This window comes from Brassica napus, chromosome C3 (assembly GCF_020379485.1).
Source record: "Brassica napus cultivar Da-Ae chromosome C3, Da-Ae, whole genome shotgun sequence".
In the NCBI taxonomy this organism is placed as follows: domain Eukaryota; kingdom Viridiplantae; phylum Streptophyta; class Magnoliopsida; order Brassicales; family Brassicaceae; genus Brassica; species Brassica napus.
Genome location: NC_063446.1, coordinates 12,382,539 through 12,396,811, shown reverse-complemented (window position 1 = coordinate 12,396,811; position 14,273 = coordinate 12,382,539). Strand labels below are relative to the sequence as shown.

General features: G+C 35.4%; 3 protein-coding genes across 3 annotated transcripts; 2 read left to right on the top strand and 1 right to left on the bottom strand.

Moving 5' to 3' along the window:
• Positions 1-1,918: 1,918 nt before the first annotated feature.
• LOC106427747 (O-fucosyltransferase 19) lies at positions 1,919-7,519 on the top strand. Its single transcript, XM_048752552.1, has 7 exons — positions 1,919-2,801; positions 3,696-3,768; positions 3,856-3,926; positions 4,019-4,107; positions 4,187-5,029; positions 5,285-6,240; positions 7,176-7,519. Exons 1-6 carry the CDS (start codon positions 2,256-2,258, stop codon positions 5,541-5,543), a joined length of 1,881 nt encoding a protein of 626 aa, XP_048608509.1. The 5' UTR covers positions 1,919-2,255; the 3' UTR covers positions 5,544-6,240; positions 7,176-7,519.
• On the top strand, positions 7,185-7,519 carry LOC106427773 (immediate early response 3-interacting protein 1). Its single transcript, XM_048752553.1, has one exon. It carries the CDS (start codon positions 7,185-7,187, stop codon positions 7,419-7,421), a length of 237 nt encoding a protein of 78 aa, XP_048608510.1. The 3' UTR covers positions 7,422-7,519.
• On the bottom strand, positions 7,489-8,209 carry LOC106427772 (heme-binding-like protein At3g10130, chloroplastic). The gene has a single exon (XM_013868500.2). The coding sequence runs from the start codon at positions 8,207-8,209 to the stop codon at positions 7,604-7,606; it is 606 nt and encodes a 201-aa protein (XP_013723954.1). The 3' UTR covers positions 7,489-7,603.
• Between the last annotated feature and the right edge of the window lie 6,064 nt (positions 8,210-14,273).

Genomic DNA, 14,273 nt, shown 5'->3' with positions numbered 1-14,273 from the left:
GTCACTTTGACCCATTTTTTCAACGTTATATAATGTGTAACATAAAATAAAATCACATAAATATTTCCACAAACAAGAGTTTTCATATGAAACTAAATAAATCTTTATAACTTTGACTAGATAAGTCTTCTACGGTTTCTTCTTGTAGCTGCATTTTTGCATTAAGTAATACTACTACAATTCTACCGTTTCTATGACTGATTTTAAATTTTTAATCCATCAGTATTCTCGTTAATCGTTATTAAAAGCAAGTATAGTCAAATTTATAGGTCATTTATTGTACCGGGCGTTGATTATAAACTGAACAAACTGTTAGCCTATCATTCATCACATGTGTTGTTCACATCCTCATTCCCCACTGGCTCAAACTGAAGACAATACAGATACTATGATAATATTCGTAAAGTTCAAAACATCTCTAAACATCAATCGTTTTGCAAAATGTAATTATGCCGTCTTCATAGTTTTTAGTACACGATCTGAAAAATGTACAAACGACATGGTACTTTACTTGTCGCAAATGACAAGTTCACATGTAGGAACGAAAGAGATCGTGTATTGGCCGTCTGATTCGGATCGAACGGCCATAAATGCATCAGAAAGATGCTGAAATTTTTTGCCGACCGGCTTGAGATCCGGAAAGTGTTTGGAATGTATCCACGTGGTAGCATCAGAGAGGAGGGTGATGAATGTGGTTGAGGGTTACGTGTCCTGTTATGTTGGCGGCAAATCTAAGGTTTGGCCAACATGATAGTATAAGATTAATTAAGTGTTTTAGCTTTTTCTAACCTTAATCAAAATCAATTAGCTGAAATTGTTACTAAAGAAAAAAGGAAAATAGTTTTAAATAAGAGCAAATTAGCTCAATATCATAAGAAGAGTGGAATACCATTGAATTGAGAGAAAATAGTAATGATGGGGGGAAGAAAATTGGAGAGAAATAGAGTATAGAGTGTAAATAGGAAAGAAGCTGTGTGCATGGAGTACAAATTCTCTTTAAAAATAGGTAATGATAACAACTAAGTTGGAATTTGTTTTTCGAAATTATTTTTAAGGAAAACAAAGTAAGGGGAAACGAGCGGCATGTGTGGCGTGGCGCATGTGTCGTGTTATGTGAGGTAATGCAAATAGTAATATCCAAGATAATGTAATAATAATAAACAATGTCATTTAGTTGGTAAATTCTGCTTTAATTTTTTGATTGTCTTTAGATGATAAGATATGATGTATATTTTTTTATTAACACTACTAAACTAAGGTGTTTTCTCTATTAAAAAGGTTAATTAATACATTGTTATATCTTTAGTCGAACAATTGAATGTACAAACATTATGAACTGGTAATGAATATAATTAGTTTGCCATGAAAAATATCTACATTTTATGAATGACATTACTCTTTTTATCTTTTGTATTTAGATGCTGATTTACGTAAAGTTGTTCAAAAGAATTGATTTGAATATGATGTGTAACATCAAATGTATTTGGTTGTACTGAAACCCCTTTTCAGAAGAGCCAAATGTATTTGGTAACATTTTCTAAAGATCATTGAGAAATTGTTTCTAATGTTAAAGTTTGAAGAAAAAAAAAACTCTTAAACAAACATATAAAACAGACAGGAGTGGAAAAAAATGCAAAAAAAAAAAACCAAAATAGTAAAAATATGATTTTTTTTATTAGACAATTTTTTTACTATTTTAAAATATATAAAAACCAAATTTGAAAAAAGTTTGTGTAACCAAACCAAACTAAATTTGAAAATGTGTAAAACCAAACTAAATTGTATAAATTTGATATAAACATATTAAATAGCTATATAAAAGCCCATTCTAAAACAATAATACAGTAATATTAAATAGCTATACAACTAAATAAATCAGTATTTATTTATATAAATTACAAAACTTTTTGACAAAAATAAACCGAAACCAAGCTGTAGACCGATTTACCCGCCCTAGTTTTTTTTTATAGAAACAAATATCAAATCAGATGCCAATATTTCCAAAAATGATTAGGGAAAGGCCCACATACATAAATACACACACACACAAACCATAATAAATATGCGTCTGTATAAATACCATACAAAGGTAACATAGAGATAGATTTAGAGAAAAGCTTCGACGCCTCTCAGCTTCACCGAACATCACGGTGGCTAATACAAAAAAAAAGGCATAACATGATCAACCACTAACCCCTCAAACACACATTTTACCAAAAAAAAAAAACCAACTCTTTCTCCCTCCCTCTCTAAACATGTCAGCGGCCGGCGCTAGCCCATTGGCCGTTGCACCGATCACACGACGTCGCATCGGAGACTCCCTCGAAACCACCACAACCTCCGAACGAGCCTCCGTTTCCTCCGAGTATTGCAACATAGTCAACATCTCCTCCCTCTCGCCGGACTTAGACGACGTCGAGGGAGCGAACGGCGCGTGTTCCTCACCTTCCTCGATGGGCTCCACGTCTAGCGGATCGCATTACCACCACGATCATCACTACCACCCGAAGATTCGGTACCTCATCCCACGTAAACTAAAGTGGCCATTTCTGTGCGACGGTGGATGGACGGCTGTGATTGGTCAAGGATTGGGGAGAAACGTGGGACGTCGGATCTTGGGTCTCCTCATGGTTCTCGTCGTCGTTTCTCTCTTTGTCAGAGTTTCTGTTATGAGTGGGCGCGTTGCTGATCACGCGCACAGGAGAGATTTGAACGAGCTTGTTGTCGTTAGGGCGTTACATGAAGATTGGTCGATGGCTCAAAACGCAATGTCGGAGAACGTTGCTGTCGAGAAGCTTCCCGTGAGTTTTTTCTTTGCCCATTCAATGCCCTGTGATCAATTTTGAATGAAACAAAGTTTTGAGTTTTCCCCGAGAAAAGTGAATGGATCTTACTCTGTTTTTTTCTCTGAGAAAATTAGAATATAACAAAGCCTTGAGTTTTACCCAGAAAACTAAATTGATTTTACTCTGTTATTTTTCTTGGAAAATAAGATTGAAACAAAAATTTGAGTTTTCTGATAAAAAGAGAAATTTCAAAAATTTCCTCTGTTTTTGTTGGTAAAAGTTAGAATTTTTAACATAAATTCGCGTTTTCTGTTTTGTTCTCTTTCGCTTTCTCGGGAAAAATTATAATAGGAAAAAGTGGGGGCAGAGGTCGTAGGATACAAGGGAATGGTCTCAGTTGATTGCGTCAATGATAGAATTAAAATTAACAAATTCAAAATCCGTGTTTGCATATTCTTCTGAGATTCGTTATAAGAATTAATTTGATGAGGAAATGGTCAAAATGGAATTTAGGCAGCCGTTGTTTGGTATGGATCCACCACTTTTTCTTCATAGTTTCCGTTGACTTTCCTTCAAATTATTATTGAAACCGATGCAATTATCATTTTCTATTCATTCGGACAGGCATCTGAGCTTTTGTCTCTTTATCGGTTGGAAATGACCGTCTTTAATGTTTTTACTTGGTCGGGTTTTGCTGTTAAAAAAAAAAATATATATCTTTTTGAGTTCCAAAGCAGTGCATTTATGATGAACTTTGACTACTAGGTTTAACATTGTTTCAGTTACATTTAAGTTGTACTGATTGATAGTGAACTAAATCTCTGTTTCTGTAACGTACAAAGCCAATGTCGTTATTCTGTACTTTGACAAGCTTTTCTCATGATTCGGCGTCGTTTTGTGCTTTTACAGATTCCGGAGATATGGCAGAAACCTGAATCCAGCAATTATCGCCAGTGTGCGTCACGTCCCAAGAGTCATTCAAGTAAGCTCTTGGTATCTTTGCATTTTCATATTCTCCAAATAGCTTCAGTTTCTTGTTTTTTTTAAAAAAAAATTTTGGCTGGTTCAGGGGCACGTAGAAAAACCAACGGTTACCTTCTAGTACACGCCAATGGCGGGTTGAATCAGATGAGAACTGGGGTGAGTTTCAATGTCCCAACTCCCAAGTGCTTTTTATTACATCTTTGGTCTCTTGTTTTCTTCTTACCTTTGTTTTATACCGAAAAATGTAGATATGTGACATGGTTGCTGCAGCAAAGATTATGAATGCAACTCTTGTTCTTCCTCTCCTCGACCATGAATCTTTCTGGACTGACCCCAGGTTCTACACAACAAGAACACTTTCTCAAATGTGAGTAAGATTATGGTTTTTGAACAAGTGTTTCTTTGTAATTTTACAGCACGTTCAAAGACATTTTTGACTGGCGACACTTCATGAACGTATTGAAAGATGACGTTGACATCATCGAGTACTTGCCTCCTCGCTATGCAGCCATGAAACCTCTCCTGAAGGCTCCTGTTTCTTGGTCCAAGGCTAGTTACTACAGAAGAGAGATGCTACCACTATTGAAAAAATATAAAGTGATAAAATTCACACACACCGATTCGCGCCTGGCCAACAATGGCTTGCCACCATCAATCCAACGGCTGAGATGCCGTGCTAACTACCAAGCATTAGGTTACTCCAAGGAGATTGAAGATTTTGGAAACGTTTTGGTCAACCGGTTAAGAAACAACAGTGAACCCTTCATTGCTCTACACTTACGCTATGAGAAAGATATGCTTGCCTTTACAGGCTGCAGCCACAACCTCACATCTGGAGAAGCTGAAGAGCTGAGGATCATGAGATACAATGTGAAACATTGGAAAGAGAAAGAGATTGACAGCAGAGAGAGAAGGATCCAAGGTGGCTGCCCTATGTCTCCACGAGAAGCAGCCATATTTTTAAAGGCAATGGGGTACCCATCTTCCACTACGGTGTACATAGTTGCTGGTGAAATCTATGGAGGTAATAGTATGGATGCTTTCAGAGAAGAGTACCCAAACGTGTTCTCCCATTCAACTTTAGCAACTGAAGAAGAGTTAGAGCCCTTTAAGCCATACCAAAACCGCTTAGCTGCGTTGGATTACATCGTGGCGTTAGAAAGCGATGTTTTCGTGTATACATATGATGGCAATATGGCTAAGGCTGTACAAGGGCACAGGAGGTTTGAAGGGTTCAAGAAGACTATCAATCCAGACAGGTTTGCATCATTAATAACAAATTATTTTCTTCTCTAACTTCTTGCCAAGAGGACACCAACTACAAGGTTTTAGGAGCTTTAGACAATTTAATAAGAAATTTAATTAAAAAAATTGTTTAATCATTTGGAGCTATAAAATTAATGTAAAAAATATTTAGGGACCCAAGACTAATGTTTCATTTGGTTATTATATCTTGGACCGGTTTTGCCTATTGCTGAGATGAGATGATCATTTTGTCTTTGTGAAAATGGCAGGTTAAATTTTGTTAGACTGATAGATCATTTAGACGAGGGTGTGATGTCTTGGGATGAGTTTTCTTCAGAGGTGAAGAGATTACATGGAGCCAGGATTGGAGCTCCTTATGCTAGACTTCCTGGTGAGTTCCCTCGGCTAGAGGAGAACTTTTATGCGAACCCGCAACCAGATTGCATCTGTAACAAGTCTCAGCCGGAGCAGCCTTGGAAGTCAAGTGTAAGAAGAGAGTCAGATAGATGGAAGGAGAGTTCAAGATAGAAGAACGAAGACAAGACATTGGTTCAACACTTTTGTAGGCCTTCTTGTACAATATAGGAAAAAGAAGAAGACTGGTTTCTTGGAAGATCCATACAAATTTGTAGGATCTAATTCACTATACATGAGCATCAATGATATACCATTTTTCATTTTCTTCTTGTGCTTCAAAGCAGCTGGTTAGGAATCTCACGGGTTACTTACAAACCAATAGAGATATATGATTGATCCTTGTCAAACAGAAGTATAATTTGTGTTAATCTTTCTTTTTGTCCCATCATTTAAATCACATTGTTGTTCTTATTAGTGACCTTTACAGTGGTGTATGGATTTATACATGATAATTGTTTGTAGTTTTGTCTATAGCTGCTTTGTGTCAAAAAAAAAAAAAAAAAACAGATTATATCAGAGCCAGGTTCGATCCTGGGACCTGTGGGTTATGGGCCCACCACGCTTCCGCTGCGCCACTCTGATTTCTTGGTAGTCTTGTATTTGTAAATTAAAGATTATTGGTTGAGCAGAGCATTGGGCCATGGGGGTCCTGACTCCAGACCGAACATCTTCAAGCCGGGTCAACCCTCGAAAATAACCGGCCCGGTTAAATCACAGCTTAATATAATTTCAAATTAATTGCAGATTTGCAGGGTTCGTCATCTTCAACGAGATCTCTCCGACACTTCAACCTCCATTCGATTAACCCGTAAGTATCTCTTCTCCTCCATCTTCATGTGATTCTCTCTCCGTCGAAGCTGTGGTGGTAAACATCGATCTTTGCTCAATCAATCAAGCAGCTTGCTCTATTAGATTTAACGATTTGATAGACTCGTAGTGTAGATTAGAATATCGATAGTCTGATATGCTCTCTTCCTCACGTGGAATGATAAACTCACAATCTCGGCTGCTTTGATCTGCTTAGAATTAGGATCCAGTCTGCTCAGAAAACTATGTCAAGTGTGTTCTTGCTTTAATGGAGATATGTTTATGTGATTCTCTTGTCTGAAGAGGTTGTTTGCAAGAACAACACTGGCAAACAAAACAGTGCCTTGTACCCTCTGAAGAGGTTGTTCATTATTTATGTGTTAAATTTTAGAATCAAGATTTTCTTTTTTTTTGCTATTTTCATGGATGAAATATGTGACCACTTACATAGAATATTACCAGTGGATTCAACTCCATTGATAGATAATATGTTTCTCACTGAGAAATCATGGGTTCTGGACACCAATGGAAGAACTGTTGTTATTTACAAGTTGGTTCATTACCATTGATGGATAAACCTCTTTATCTGTTTAAGCTATTCTGTTGCCTGAAGAAGTTGTTTGCATTCAATACTGGCCAAAAAAAAAAACAGTGCCTTGTGTACCTTTCTAGTGCAGTAATGCATTAATGTGTTAACTTGGAACCAATATTTTCTCTTTTGCTATTTCCATGGATGAAATACTTTGACCACTTTTATAGAATATCACCAGTGGATTGGAGAAACCATTTCTGTACTCATGATTTGTTAATCGTTCCCAGTCCTCTGTTTCTCTATAATACTGTTGTTATTAACAAGTTGATTCATTTACCATTGATGGATAAAGCTATTGTATGTTTATATGTTAAGTAACTCATGATTCTTGATCGTTCTTACAGAGAGAAACCATGGGATTCTGGACGCTAATGGAAGGGTTGCTGCTATTCGCAAACGCACTAGCTATCCTCAACGAAGACCGTTTCCTAGCTCCAAAAGGATGGACCCTCGCGGAGCTACACCAAACCGGCAAAAGAAACTCTCTCAAAGGCCAAATCGTTGGTCTCATCCACGCTTGCCAGTACATGAGGCTCCCCCTCATGCTCTTTAACTTAATTGTCATCGTCGTTAAGCTTTTCTCCGGTTAAAAACACACTAGTTTTTCTTTTCTTTTTTGTTGACCCTTGTCAGAACAAATGACTTTTGTTGTTGAAATTTAAAAATCAAAAGCTCGCATTTGTGTATACATTATTGTTCTTTTACAAACACAAAGTGGAACAACAACATGTTCTTGAGACCAAAAGCTATGACTTTTTTTGGTTATGGTTTCTCATTCAACAGGGATCATGACTTCGTTGGTCTTGAAAGGAGGCAACGTCCATGGCGGATTATACCTAGCAAGGACGTAATCTCCAGTGATCTTAAACCCATCTCTCTCCAGATCACTCCTCAGCTTATTCACCTTCTCACTCACCGCACCCTCCGCCGCAGTACCACTGAACTTTACCACGCCGTATTTTCTCCCTCCTTCCTCCTTAATCACCACCCTCTCATCCGTCGGAAGCGGCGCATCCTCCGCCTTCTTGTACACCTCCGGCAACAGAAACTGCATCGTCACCGTCTTCTTCTCATCCCCTCCTCCTCCTTCCTTGGTCACAACCGGAGCAGTCATGGCGATCTTCTCTCCCTCCTTGGTGATCACCGGAGCAGTCATGGCGATCTTCTCCGGCTTCTGGTTCTCCGGTTTGCCGAACACGCCTATGTACTTGGCCAACACCATAAAGCCGCCGTCTTTGTCGCCCTTGAATTCAGAAGGGTCGTAAGTGACCTCCGCCGCGACGGCCGGAGGATATTCACGGATCTCATAACCGTCGCCGGATTTGACCACCGTGTGTTTGGGAGTCTCCACAGCGATTTTACCAAAAACCATTCCCATTGTTTAAGTCTTACTTAAAAAAAGTATTCAGATAGGGTTGCTATTTATCATTGTTGCTACATTTCTTGATGACCAAGATTTAGACAGAAGCAGTTTGACACGTTTCTGGTATGTGTGGTTCAGAGGATTACTTCGTCACTAATGTTTCTTGTGGAGCTTCTGCTTCCACGGCGAAGGCCCCATGCTTGCTCGGTAGTTTCAGAAAAGGGCACGTGTGTCTTGGAGATTTTGAAAAGCCAAAACGGCACGCAGTTAGCAGCTTAGATGGGTTGCTATAGACCTGGCTAGTTTTATTCCAAAACCAAAAATTAAACCGAACCAAAAACCAAAAATGAAACAAAAACTGAACCAGATTACGTAAATATCCAATATCCGAACACCTCTTATTTCGTTTTATTTTGTTTTTTTTGTCAAACATTTTTTTATCTTAAAAATCAAAACTAAACTTAACCGAAAATGTATGCAAATTTCTTAAATACAACTGCACATAGACATAGCACATGTCTCATCATGTTTTAACTTCACAATGTTTCTTCTTTTTTCAGCCAAGGGTTACAAACAGAAAAGTCCAAGTTGACTGATTTGAGTCAGCCTAACCACGTTTCTAGATAGTTTGTGAGCCTTACCAGTAATGTAGAATGTAGATCACAGTTTTTGAGAATGCAATCTTCACTCTTTTGGTTGGTTCTAACTAGTTCAACATGTACAAGTGATTATAAATTGTTTTCTGTAAGCAGTTCCATGCCTCAGTTGTACAAAATGAAGTTTTCGCATATATAAGACAGGCGACAGCCACTTTAAAAAAAAGTAAAAAATAATAGAGCATATTTTTATTAGTTACTGCTTTAATTAAGGTTTTTTTATCAATTATATTATTTTAATCAATATAATAAAATATGTTTACATATATGGATTTAGATAAACTGGATATGGACTTAGATGAAGAAACTTATAGAAAGCTAATTGTTATGCTCTTATGGTTTACCTGATAACATTTTAGCTGTTTTAGTAGTTAAATAACCAAACAAATTGTGTACTGAACCAAAGTTTTCTCATACGACAGGCGACAGCCACTTTAAAAATAAAGTAAAAAATAATAGAGCATATTTTTATTAGTTACTGCTTTAATTAAGGTTTTTTTATCAATTATATTATTTTAATCAATATAATAAAATATGTTTACATACATGGATTTAGATAAACTGGATATGAACTTAGATGAAGAGAATTATAGAAAGCTAATTGTTATGCTCTTATGGTTTACCTGATAGCATTTTAGCTGTTTTAGTAGTTAAATAACCAAACAAACTTTGTACTGAACCAAAGTTTCATCTTAATTTTATGATTGTGTTGCTTAAAAGAAAGAATAAAAAAGAAAAATATTAAACTTATTATAATAAATATTTAGTTTGTTAGTTTTAAATTACTTTTGCTATGTAAGATATTATTTAATATAGCAATTTTTTTTTTTTGAGAAACCGAGGTATTTCATCTTCAACTGCTTTTGTTAGTATGCTTTACCATCAAGCCAAGTACTTCTTTAGCTTGTCCTTATTTTTCATGGCTTTCAACATAAAGCAGACGAACCCGTATATGTATTATGTCCTGTATTCAAAGATGTTATTGAGTATTGTATCTGTTATCAAAAGATTCATGTGGCGTATAATACAAGTAACCAAGCATAAACTAATCATCCGATCTTCTTTCATTGTCACTGATAACAGGTATTTGTATTGTAAAACATGATCAAAATTCAATTTGCTTTCTGTAGAAATACTTCTAGTAAAACGAAAAGGCAAATTATCTTGGTGACTCGTGAAGACATGTCAAAACTCAAAAGTAACAAGCACATAACCCCATAGTATTGTAGCTTGTCACTTCCTATAAGAGCATCATCCTCTAGCCAAGACATATCATCTTTATAGAACTCATCTACAGCATATTGGTCCCATAGGGTACCCACTTCTTCTCCAGTTCCTATAACATTTCTAAAAATATTGTCATAATTTAAGAAAACAACAAACCATGAACACTTGTAACGTTCTTGCCATATAGATCGTACAAGCAAAGCCCACAAGCCATGAATTAGCATGATGATCCAGGACACAACAGCAAAATGGGACTAAAAACCAATATACAAGACCAGCTGATCACATTCTAAATTTGATTAGTGGACAATGTGTTTGACGCGATTACCTAGTACTTGAAGCTTTATTCTCCACACTTATGTGATCATTCTCACGCTCTCATTGTTGTTTACTTTGCAGCATCACAGATACATGTCTTCGTAAATAGACCCCACTCCTTTCTTAATTGACAATATATTCTTACATTATTTTATTGAAACTACAACTTGCTATGTTATTCCATGAGTTTTTTTTTTTTTTTTTTTTTTTTTTTTGATAACTCTGGTATCTGGGCAGCCACAGTCTCAACTATCCCTCCGTAGGGGGTCCAGCGCCCCAGCGGAAGGGATGTTAAATCCGCTGTGGCCGGGGCTCGAAGTCGTGATGGCGGACACCTCAGCCGAGGTTCCTTTACCACCAGACCACGATGCCCGGTTTATTCCATGAGTTGTGGATACTGACTCTTGGCAATTTATATAGTTAGCCCATGAGTTCAATTCTTTATATATATAAAAACTAGCATATATTAACTTGAGTTATATATTTCTCTTGGAGAACTATTAAATCTTGTCCCACAACCTCTTAAACATCTAAAAGTAAAAAACGACGATCTAAAGCTAGCTCAATGAAGATCACGAAAGGTTGTTGTTGAAAAGATGCTTAAAACTGTAGTGGACAAAATCATCGTCTCGGTTCTCAAAGCTAAAGACAGCTTTCATGTATCAAAATTGACATAAATAGAAAACAACATGATCACCACAAGATAATTACTAATTGGGGTAAGCAACTAATGTCAAAATAGCATAAATGGTCACTTAGAGAAATTCAGATTCACTTTAAAATAGGTTTTTGATGAACAAAATTTAGCGAAAATTAAAGGAAAAATCGAACCAAGTACATGATTACTAATGAACATTAATTTGATTAGTATTTTTTAGTTATTTCAATGTGTCCATCTGAATTGGGTCACCGACTGATTACCCACCAGCCAAATATGTTTGCTGAACAAATGTTTATGCTTAACATCTTAGATACGTCCAGTTTCTGGTCTTGTATAAACAACTTTGCCAGCTTGAACGTGAAACTGTTGAGACTGAGCAACTATTTGTACCGTCCCTTTCGATTTCATTAACGAACAAACCGCAAAGAGTCAAAAAAATAAAATAAAAGAAAGTGGGCAGAATGTTTATGATCATTATGCACTCGTACGAGGGATCCAAATTAACCTTCATATATGCATCCTAGTTTACAAAATGTACATATGAATAAACGAAATTTATGAATGATTAATCTCTTTGAAAACTATATATTGGTCTAGTGGTTTCTGAATTTGCTAACTAATCATATATGAGAATTAGACAAATATTCTCTCCTTAGATAACAAATCATCAAAGCTTGATGCTTTTGTGAGCTCCCAAATCAGATAATGAACTTATTTAAATATCTGTGATAGAAGAAAATTACAAACATAAGATTCAAATGAAACAATAATAGGTATGTCTTGTCCATTAGAACCAGACCCACCAATTTGATAAACTGTTGTTTTTCTTTTGTATCTTCCCTATCAAACTTCGTTTTTACTCTTTTTGTCTCTTTGTTTCTTTAATTCCTTTGGTGTTTCAACATTTTGACGTGGAAAATGAGATTCCTATTTCTTTTTAGTCTAATTTCTATGGCTTTAAGAATAAATAGATATTCCTTGCTTGTTAGACATATCTTTCTACCTCATAAAAATAATATTTTAATCTGTTTTCTGGGGTCGTAACAGTAATAGTGTAATTGTTTTCTTATTGTAACATTTTTAACTTTATTAAAAATCTTAGTGGCATATGACATCCAAAATGTTGTTGTGATAAATCTCCACTTGTGGAGGAAGTAGTTATTGCGGATGAGATTAAGTGTCTAAAAACAAGAATAAAGAGAATCTGGGCAATTTGAACAGCAAGGAACTACCTTATCTTCGAGAACAGGAACTTTGAACCTACTGATATTCTCTCCAAAGCCATTGCTAACGCCCGGGAATGGAATGCAGCGCAACTACCAGGCCTTGATCCTCCTATCGCACGGAATCCTCGCTTACCACCGACACTCACGATCACCACTGAACCGGCCTGCTTCACTGACGCAGTCTGGCACTCGTCCACGAACAGAGCAGGGTGTGGCTGGTATATCCTAACACCTGAGAAGACTATCTCATCACCCGTATGTTTGAACACATCTCATCACCTCTGATGGCTGAAGCACTCGCCATCCGGTCAACCCTCCTCCACGCCCTCGACGCTGGAATCACTTTAATCTGCATTAAGTCAGACTGTCAGGCACTCATCAATGCCCTCTCCTCGAAGTATCACTCGGCGGATATCTACGGAATCATTCGGGACATCGAGGCTCTATCTTATCGTTTTTCTCGCATTTCTTTTAGTTTCATTCCGCGATCACAAAACTCTATGGCTGATACCTTAGCCAAATCTGCTATGTACTCTGCTTTCCCCAACTAGTTTTGGTTGGAAGTCTAATTAATTAATTATCGTGTTTAAAAAAAAAAAGAAAAAAAAAGAGAATCTGAGAGTGATATCACAAAATTGTCAAGTTTATAATACTCAAAAATCATATAATTATAAATTTGATTGATGCTTAAAATAAAACTAATTATTATATAGTGTAGTTCGAGTTTGGAGAATAATTCGGCTCAAAACCTGTTTTAATCAAATATATATGACAAAATTGAAATATGCATCTGATGTTGAGACTAATAATGTATATTGAAATTAATGACTTCCTTGGTTAATGACTCAATTAGACTCCTAATAAGGAAACACAACCACTCCTACTTTTGAAATGATGACTCAAAACCGATAAGAGTACATAATACCCCACTGTAGATTTCACCATGGTAGAAAGTACAATTCAATCTAATGGAGATCTGCCTGCCCGTGATTAAATCCAAAACTGGAAATTCCATAACGTAATGACATAAATACCCCTGCGTAATTTCCATTTATGCTAGTTTCTCAACAAGAATCGAGGACATCATCGGGTTTTCGATTCTTGATACAATTATGAAAAATTACTTTCTGGAAGAGATAATCTGATCCCGCAATATGAGCCGTTGGATACGGTGTACATAGTAAGATCACGTCGCGTAAACATTGTACCATCCAACGTACAGAATCTCTCTACTCACAACAAACATGTTCTCTGGTTTCACTTTAACCTGTCACTATTCTTTTTAAAAAAATTTAAAATATTTTTAATAGATAAATATAAATTATATTTTAAAATAAAATTTATTAATATTGTAAATTTTCTTTTTCATATCAATATTTTAATATAAATTTGATTTAATTAAACATAAAATTATATTTAAGAATATGCATGTATATATTTGAAATTATAATCTTAGATAGATTTTCTATCTATTTATTTTAATTAAATATATTAAATAAATTTGTAAAAGTTGCATAATTACCAAAAATTAAAATTAAACAATATTTATAAAATTTGTAGATATATAAGAAAATAATGATTTTATGATTAAATTTTTATAATTTTCTAAAAAAATTGTATACATTTTTGAAAATTTTAGTAATAAAATTGTATAATTTAAAAATATATAATTAAATTATATTTCGAAATTTATAATGTCATATTTGAATATATTTATTTTAATGATGATTTATGAGTTATTCTCATATTCTAAAAAAGATTCCAAAAATATAAATTGACATTAAATGTAATATATGAGTTATTATCATATTTTAAAAAATTTATCAAAAATATAAATTGACATTAAATGTAAATTGTCCATGTCATATTAATATATAAGACATGTCATCAATTTCAGTAGTCATGTCATATTTGTTTTGTGAAATTGATTATAAAAATGACACGTGGCAAAATCACTTCGCAAATATGGTATAAGGGGTTATTAAAAAAAC